Source organism: Mesocricetus auratus, unplaced genomic scaffold (assembly GCF_017639785.1).
Source record: "Mesocricetus auratus isolate SY011 unplaced genomic scaffold, BCM_Maur_2.0 Super-Scaffold_100010, whole genome shotgun sequence".
NCBI lineage: Eukaryota > Metazoa > Chordata > Mammalia > Rodentia > Cricetidae > Mesocricetus > Mesocricetus auratus.
Genome location: NW_024429194.1, coordinates 82,079,255 through 82,088,273, shown reverse-complemented (window position 1 = coordinate 82,088,273; position 9,019 = coordinate 82,079,255). Strand labels below are relative to the sequence as shown.

Below are 9,019 nucleotides of genomic sequence, written 5' to 3'. Positions count from 1 at the left end.
ATAAGGTTTGTTTTGAGACAGGTTCTAGCTACATGGACTTTGGCTGGCCTTGAACTCACAATCTTCCTTCCTCACCCTGCCTTCTGAGTACGGGGATTACAGTCCCATCCCAAAAGCTCATTCTAGAACTGGTGCCATACCTGAGACTTAAAAAAATGCATTGAATGGACTCAGTAGTGACCCAAGATGACAGAAGAGTCAATATATTTAGAGACAAAGTCATAAAAAATGATCCTACCTGGGAGTCATATATGCTGCTCAGGGGCTGAACTGAGTGCCCTGAGTCCCTGCCAGCAGCAGACAAACAACCATGTGAAGAATGCAGAAAAAGATGGAGTAAGGTGAATTTGTTTCTATTTGTGCATCTAAGAGTCTCAGTCCCCTCCGACCTAAGACTCTATTTGGGTCAGACTTTGGAACTATGGTGTTTTTTGTTTTTTTGTTATTTGTTTGTTTGGTTTGGTTTTTGAGTCAGAGTAGTCCTGGCTGTCCTGTAACTTGCTCTGTAGACCGGACTGGCCTCAAACTCACAGAAATCTGCCTGCCTCTGCCTTCCGAGTGCTTGGATTGAAGGTGTGCGCCACCACTGGGCCAGAACTGTGGTGTTTTAAGTGAGAAATGCTCTCCACAGGCTCAGGTGTTTGGACTCTTGCTCTCTGGTTGGTGGCACTGATTAGGGTGTTATGGAAGTATTAGGGTGTAGAGCCTTGCTGGGAGAGGCACAGCATGGGGTAGGCTTTGAAGATTTACAGACCTGCCCCATCCCCTCTCTCTCTCTCTCTCTCTCTCTCTCTCTCTCTCTCTCTCTCTCTCCCTCTCTCTCTCTCTGCTTCTTTTTTTAATATTTCTTTTGGGGGTGAGGGTTTTTAAAATTTTATTTATTATGTATCCCTGCACTCCAGAAGAGGGCCCCAGATCTCATTACAGATGGTTGTGAGTCACCATGTGGGTTGCTAGGACCTCTGAAGAGCAGCCAGTGCTCTTAACCTCTGAGCCATCTCTCCAGACCTCTCACTGCTTCTTGATCCATGGTTGAAAATGTGACTGGCCAGCTTCATGATCCGCCAACCATGCATTCCCCACTGTGATGGACTCTGTCCCTCTGAAACCAGCAGACTAGACCCTTAACCCTTTGGCCTGGGTGCTGCATCACAGCAGAACAGTAACTACTGCAGAAGAGAGTGGATTGGCTCACAGATAGAGCACACAGTCCATCCCACAGTGGGATGCAGAGAGGAATGGATGCTGGTGCCCAGCGGTCTGTCTGTCTCCTTTTCACTCTGCCTGGAACTTCAGCCCATAGCATGGTGCTGCCATAGGTAAGGCGGGGGTCTCCTACCTAAAACAATCTCATTTTAGAAAATCCCTCACAGACAAGCCCAAGACTCTATTTCCATTGTGATTCTAAATTCAGGGATGCCGAGAGTGAAGATGGATGGCCTGAGATAGCTCAGACGTGGAAACACACGTCTGTATCTCCTCTCAGCAAACAACCCCCATAATACAACAGCCCTTTCTGACCAAACCCTGTCTCAAATAAACAAATAAATAAGAATAATTTTTTAAAAAGTCTTCTCATTTGAATTTTTTGAGTTGTCTTGTTTCTTGAGATAGGGTCTCACTATTTAGTCCTGGCTGGCATGGAACTGACAGACATCCTCCTGCCTCTGCTTGCTGAGTGCTGGGGTTACAGACTTGTGCCACCATGCCTGGTTAAGTTTGTTGTTGTTTTGAAACAGAGTCTTCCTGTGTAACCTACACTGGCCTTCCTAGCTGGGCCCCTCAACCTCTGAGATTAGAGACTTGTGTCACTATGCAAAACTCTAGTCTGAATTTCTTTTTGCAGAAGTAAACTTAAATTTTGGTATAATTTTAGATTTACAGGAAAAAAACTGCAACGAGAGTCCTGAACTTCCTTTATACCCCCCCCCCCCAGTTAGCCTGTTACAAGCCACGGCAAGCCAGAAATAAACATTGGTCTGCTGCTGTTAGCTACACTCTAGGCTTCATGTAGACTCCTCTGGTTCTTCCTCCAGTGTTTTTTTTCTGTTCCAGGATCCCATGCTGTGTTTAGTGTCAGGGGTGGTTTCCATTTCACAGACTTGGCAGGAGGAGGGGGGCTTCTTCTTGGCGATGAAGAAGGGAATCCTGGGGAACTCTTGTCTCTCTCAGCTGGGGATGTGAGCATTTTTGAGATCCCTTCCACATTTCTAGAAGTGCCTGCTGTTCCAATCTCAGGAAGCTTAAGCACCAGGTAAGAACATAAGACCTTAGAGAATGCTCACATTCACCCCGCCCTCTCCGAACTGTTGCAGGTGCTTGTGTGAGCCCCTAGGGAGAACCTGGGGTAGCCTGACCCTAGCCTTTCTCAGCCAATCCAATCATCAGTCATTGATTGAATCCCTCCTGTGTGCAAGGCCCTCTGGTAAATGTTAGGGGGAAATAGTTTTAAAACAACCATATCCTACCTTTAAGAAACGAAAGTGAGGTGGTGGTACACCTTTAATCCTAGCACTTGGTAGGCAGAGGTGAAGCTCTGAGAGTTTGAGACCAGCCTGGTCTACAGATCCATTTTCAGGACAGTCAGGGCTACACAGAGAAACCCTGTCTCAAAAAATAAACAAAAGGTCCCCCAAGGCCCCCCAAACCAAACCAAACAAACAGAAAACAGAAAAAAGAAAAGAAAAAGAAGGCAACATGCATCCAGAGAGACAGAGACAGCTAGACAGGCAGGTAGCAACAGTATAAACAGAGGCAAGGTGGCATTTCCATCTGGGAGGACTGAAGAGGGCTTATGGGGAAGCTGACTTTTTTTTTTTTTTTTTTTTTGGTATTTACGAGACAGGGTTTCTCTGTATTGTTTTGGAGGCTGTCGGTCCAGCCTGGCCTCGAACTCACAGAGATCGGCCTGCCTCTGCCTCTCGAGTGCTGGGATTAAAGGCGTGCGCCACCACGGCCTGGCTCTGGGGAAGCTGACTTTTGAAACCAAGCCTTGAAAAGAGATAGAACTTGCAGGGGAAAGGTAGACAGAATTCTGGAGGAACGAAACAGGCTCAGAGGAATAGACAGCAAGGGTCAGGTGCAGAGAATGGACTGTGGGGGGGGATATTATTTTAACTAGGCAAAGATGCGTTCCATTTGTTCATGCTGTGCAATATCACTTTAAATGTGGAAAGCTGTGTTGCTTCTGTTTATGCTGCCTTTGTTTAACTATGTAAAGATACATTCCATTTGTTCATGCTATGCAATATTACTTTAAATGTGGAAAGCTGTGTTGCTTCTGTTTATGCTGCCTTTGTTTAACTATGTAAAGCTGTGTTGCATTTGTTCATGCTGTGCAATATTACTTTAAATGTGGAAAGCTGTGTTGCTTCTGTTTATGCTGCCTTTAATTATGTAAAGATGCGTTCCATTCGTTTCACCTCGCCTGCCTAAGGCACCTGATTGGTCTAATAAAAAGCCGAATGGCCAAAAACTGGTTAGGAGAAAGGATAGGGCTGGCAGGCAGAGGGAGAAGGGAAGAATGGGAGGCAGAAGAGGACAGAACGAGGGGCACACCTAGGATCAGAAGCCGGGCATCTGTCATGATTTGTGTGCTGGTGGGGGGACAAAGGAAAAGCCTGGTACAGTAGACAGCACAGGGGTCTCATGTACAGGAGGAAAGAAGGGCCCCTAATGTCATCCACCTCTCCCCAGCCGGCATCCAAAAGCACCCGGATTCTCACATAGAGGTAAAAGCAGAGAGGGTAGAGGGACTGGTGGGAGCTTGTGGTAGTGGTGTAACGGAATGGAGGGCATCACAGGAAGCCGTTTGTCTTCCAGGCCCGCAAGTACCGAATCCAAGGGGATCACAGGAATGGACATGGGGAGGCAGGCAAGAAAAAGGACTGGATAATGATGGACTGTGAGGATGAGGATGAGGCTGGATGGAGGGAGGGTGACTGAGGTCCTAGACCAGCAGGACAGACAGGAGCCAGCTGAGACCATGTCTGTTCAAGGATCTGGTTGAACCCAGGCAGTTTTGAGGTCAAAGATACAGGAGATGGCAACCCAGAGGTCAGGCAGACTGGAGACTGCTGCCCAAGTACAAGTCTGTGGCAAAGACACCAGCCTGCCTGGTGGGCACCAGGAGAATCTGTGCTCCTACATTATTCAGTAAAGATCCATTTCCACGGGGAATGAAAGCATTTCCTCAACTCATAGGTACCACTGCTTGTACTGCATAGAAAACTCTCATGGGGCTGGGGGTGTAGACAATGCCAGTGTGTGTGTGTGCCTGGCATGCATAAAACAATCAAACTTGTAATCCAAGTATTGAGGGAGGGAGGCAGAAGGCTCAGTTCACAGTCATTCTCGGCTACATAGCACGTCCCAACCCTGCCTCAAAGAACAAATAGACCAGCAAAGTTAGCATTGTCCCAGCTCCTAACCTCCCCAGAGTCAGCTCACTCAGAAAAGTCCAAGCTCAAGTCCTGTGGGCCCATTACTTCCAGTCTCAACGTTCTCTACACATCGGCTCTGCCCAGCCTCCACTTACCTCCTGCAGCCTGTGGTCCTGTTTCCACAGGTGTGTCCTGTCACTCCTGTGGGGAACTCACCACACTGATTGCCCTCAGTGTCTGGATCTGTGGGTCACTGTTTAGGACAGTGAGCCTCTCTGTGCCTGGGATCACCTCCCATTCCTCCAGAGGTTGACCTGGAAAATTTCAAAAGTGCAAGAGGTGTGGATTTCTTCTTTTACTGTAAGATTCAATGCTTGCAATGGGTGAAAATGCCCCGCAGGGCCGCGTAGATCGGAGTGGGAAGGGGGGAGGCCAAGCGAGATCCCCCATGCACCCACTCACTCTAGCCGGTGGAGCTGACACTCACCACCCTTCCCACTGCCTGCCCAGGTCCAGTCATCAGCTCCTGGATTCAGCAGAACCAAACTGTGGGATCCTAATGAGCCACGTGACCACTGAGTTCGGATAGCCCTTAGATTAGAGGACGGTGCCTACCGCTATTCGGGCTTGCACTTTGGGGCCAGCAGCATGAGAAGGTCAACTCTGGGACACACCGGACCTGAGTAGGCCCAGCTGGAGTCCGGGAATCGTGCTGTCTGCCTCTGTCTTTCTGGATGAGTTTGCCCATCGTTTGTATCTCCGTGTGTTTCAGTCATGATGTGGGCAGTTGGCTTGTATAAACTATATGGAGATATAGCATTGGTCACAGTCATCATATGGAGTCCATTGATGTTTGAAGTTTCAGGCACCCATGGGGGTTCTTAGAAAGGGTCTCCTAGGTAAGAGCAGTGTAATCTGTTTACCCCAGTTTAACAGAAAAGGACTGAGGATGGAGAGGTCTGAAGGAACCAGTCCAAGGTCACACAGCCCCAAGTGGCAGGGTTCTAATTAATAGCCACCAACCCAGTCCATTCTGTTTAGTTCCAACACCAAGCGTTCCATCCAAAAAGCCTACTCAGCTCTCACTCACCCAGGGAACCCGATTGTCTTTCCTTCCTCAGGGTACCTGGCAGTCTGTCTGTCCAGAGCCAGGACATAGGCCAGTAGCACCAACGCCCATGCATGCTGGAGCATACACTGGTGAGGGTGAGGAAGGGCTGGGTCCATGGATGCAGGGGACAAATGACTGGTTCTGCCTCACAGGTCTGTTCTCAGAGTTGAAGCTGGCTGTGCCTTGGGGCCACATTGCTGTCAAAGTCTGGGGCTCCCAGAAGAACCCTCCAGTTCTCTGCCTGCATGGCTGGCTGGACAATGCCAACTCCTTTGACAGGCTCATTCCTCTTCTTCCACAAGGTGGGGCTATGGGTTGAGGGACAGGGAGGGGTGGAAGCTGCCATGCAGACCCCTCCTCTTCCTCTCTCTGCTGCAGATTTTCATTATGTGGCCATGGATTTCGGGGGACATGGACTCTCCTCCCATTACAAGCCAGGTCTCCTGTATAACCACCAAAATTTTGTGAGTGAGGTCCGAAGGGTGGCAGCAGGTGAGCGAGAGCCCCTGAGTGCCATGAGGCGTCGTGTGTGTTGGGGGATGCTCTGCCACACCCTCTCATCCTAGCAGGTGGGATGCAGAGTCTGCAGACAGCGGGGGTTGGGAATTGATGCCTGGGGTCTGGCTCCAGTTCTCCCAGCCCCTGAGCAGAGCTTGTGTCCTCCACTAGGAGCTTCCCACAGTGGAGCTGAGGCCCCTCAGCTGGTCTCCTGGGTGGGGTGCTACAGGTGCTTGGAGGGAGTTCCAAGCCAGGACACAGGAAGAAGTTTAGAGTAAGGCTGGACCATGCAAACCTTCTGTTTGAATTTGTGTTTTCAGCATTTAAATGGACTCAGTTCTCCCTCCTGGGCCACAGTTTTGGTGAGTCAGCTTTACACTGACCCTGAGTTCTGTGGAGGGATATAGGACAGGGGGAAAACTTGACACCTGGTACCTTTCCCTGCCCCTCTGAGAAGGAAGAAGTCCTCAACCGCTTACCTTAGGGACAGTGCCTCTGGTCTCAGGGGGGGTGTGGACTGTCCTTGTAAGTGTTTTCAGATGGAGGGACCTTGGTGGCCCAGGGAGAAGCACGAGCTGAAGATGCAGAGTCCCAAGCCCATGTGGGAGAGGCTCTGGGGACGGGACAGCCCATAAGAAAGGACTGGGGAGGATGGGGACCTGGAGAGGTCACTTAGATGTCAGCACTGTCTCTGTTCTGGCAGGTGGCACTGTGGGCGGCATGGTGAGTAGCTGGCTGTTCTGGGGTGGCCTGGGACCTTTCTGGGCGTGGGTGTGGGTAGACCAGTGTGAGTAGGACAGGAAGAGCCCCTTCACACAGTGGATGCAGAAGCTAGCCAGCACCTCCTTAGCCACAGGCAACTTCACATGTGCACTGTGTCCTGGGGATGGTTCCGTGTAGTTTCCCCATGTCTCATGTAGGGTTACTGCGGTCTGCAGCGGGGTCTGGGAGAAGCACACTGAAGGGACAGCAGACTCAGCTCTGGGGAAGCCTGTGTCTCCACCCACTCACTTGTTCCTCTGTTGTCACTTTCTAGTTCTCCTGCATCTTCCCCGAGATGGTGGACAAACTTATCTTGCTGGATTCAACACCATTTCTCCTGGACTGTAATGTAGGAAACGACTTCAAAGAGGCTGTCATGGGGACCCCAGACTTTGGGGGTTACCTTCAGCTCTGTCTCCTGTGGACGTTAAGGAGGCAGGAGAGTGTGGCAGAGGGGGATAATTAACCAGGGGTCTCCCCCAGAGAGGGCAGCATCCTGAAGCTTGTGGCCCTAAGATTGCCAGGGACAGGGAAGGCCCACTCTGTGGTCTGGATTCTGCAGAATGCTGGTGGATCCAGCATAGACTGTGAAAGAGCAGAGGTGAATGAAGGGGGCAGACGTAGGTGGAGGGAGTTCGGGGCCACAGGAAGCTCCCTGCCCTGACACCTAAGCAATTCCTTTGAGCTGTGCACACAGAACACAATCCTATATATTGACTGTGCGTGTGACTGATAGAAAAATACCACCGCCAGCATTGACAACATCCAGTACTGTCCCTGTATCTGAGACTAGGCTCTGTCCTTTCCCTACTGTGTTACCTTAAGGAAGTTAGTTTGCTCCAGAGGACTCCATGGTGTGAATTTCCATCTAATTTTCTAGTCTTCAGCTCCCTCAGAACCCTGGGAAGGGAGTAATATCATCTGAGAAAGCCGGAAGTGCAGGAAAGCAGGATGGAGTCGTTGCTGTGGGCCCCATCCTCTCTTTGGAGACTCAGAGATCTCTGTTAGGCACAGTCATACTTCACTGCAGAAAACTAAACATTTTAAATCTCATATACAGCAGATCTCAAAGAGCTTAAAGGTGTAATATTTTTTATGTGCATCCAGAGTACAAAAACTTCATTCCTAGTTACCTGATAGAGACTCAAACCTGAAATCATGTACAGGAAGCTAGATGGAGCCTTTGTCTACAATTAGTAGGTATTATATAGGACCATTAATATCATGACAAAAAGTTTAAAACATGCCTATATAAAGTATGTATATAAATCTTATAAACTATGAGATAATAATACATTAAGAAAAGTGTTTCATACCTGGATGAAATGACAGACTCTGGAGATCCACCATGGAGGGCCACACCCTCACTGGCAATCGGGGTGGAGATTGGGTGGGGAACTGGGGGCCTGGTGGGGAGGGAGTTGGGATTGACATGTGAAACAAGTTTGCTTCTCACTTAAATAAGAAAAGGGAAAAAAGAAATAAAAGATAAAAAGAAAAGTGTTACAGAGTCAAAAAATGCAACACCAAAAAAAAGAATTAATTATGAGATTAGTAGCAATAAAGTCATCCCTAAAGTTTGTTTTTCTTCTGTCCCATATCAGATGGCTCTTCTGACATGAGACAGAGATTTTGGATTTTCCTTTAACAAGCATGCTTAGATTTAGAGAAGGAGAGAACCATACTCCAAATCCTTTAATTTTAGTTGGAGTGGGAGTCCAAAAGACCTTTTGCATTATATGTCTGTAAAGAACAGCAGAAACAAACATTTGCGAAGATTTATGAAATTTTATCTTTTTGGGATGTGATTATATCAATAGGCCAATTTATTCTTTTTCTTGGGACATTTTTTTTTCTGGATGATTTGCTCTTGTCTTCACATGTCTCATTTGTGGTCTTCAGATTCCTTAAATGGATTCCTTCATCCTCCTAAAAGACAAAAAGAAAACCCTGTCCTAATGCTAACTTTGGGGAGGCTTCCTTTTGGCAAGTTGTATCTGCTTAAATGAAAAGCATTTGTTAGTTACATGCGTTAGTTCAGACTGAATGGTCCCACTGTGTGGTGTGCTATCACTGCTTCCAATCAAGAGCTCTTCAGCTTTTTTGGGAGTAGGATTTCAAGACAGGGTTTCTCTGTGTTGGTTTTGTAGGCTGTCCTGTAGACCAGGCTAGCCTCTGCCCCACAGAGATCCGCCTGCTTCTGCCTCCTGAGTGCTGGGATTAAAGGCGAGTGTCACCACAACAAAGAAAGAGGTCTCATTAACTT

At 48.4% G+C, this 9,019-nt stretch overlaps 1 protein-coding gene across 1 annotated transcript; it reads left to right on the top strand.

Annotated features, from left to right (window-relative positions):
• The first annotated feature begins 5,532 nt into the window (after positions 1 to 5,532).
• Positions 5,533 to 8,133, top strand: LOC121142927 (serine hydrolase-like protein). The gene is made up of 5 exons (XM_040754091.1): positions 5,533 to 5,795; positions 5,872 to 5,985; positions 6,312 to 6,353; positions 6,695 to 6,714; positions 7,028 to 8,133. Exons 1-5 carry the CDS (start codon positions 5,561 to 5,563, stop codon positions 7,217 to 7,219), a joined length of 603 nt encoding a protein of 200 aa, XP_040610025.1. The 5' UTR covers positions 5,533 to 5,560; the 3' UTR covers positions 7,220 to 8,133.
• The last annotated feature ends 886 nt before the right edge of the window (positions 8,134 to 9,019 follow it).

Excerpts from the sequence above, each read along its gene's own strand:
- LOC121142927 (XM_040754091.1), top strand. The coding sequence starts at position 5,561 with ATGCATGCTGGAGCATACACTGGTGAGGGTGAGGAAGGGCTGGGTCCA. Across the intron at positions 6,354-6,694 it reads CCTCCTGGGCCACAGTTTTG|GTGGCACTGTGGGCGGCATG; the intron begins GTGAGTCAGCTT and ends CTGTTCTGGCAG. Across the intron at positions 6,715-7,027 it reads GTGGCACTGTGGGCGGCATG|TTCTCCTGCATCTTCCCCGA; the intron begins GTGAGTAGCTGG and ends GTCACTTTCTAG.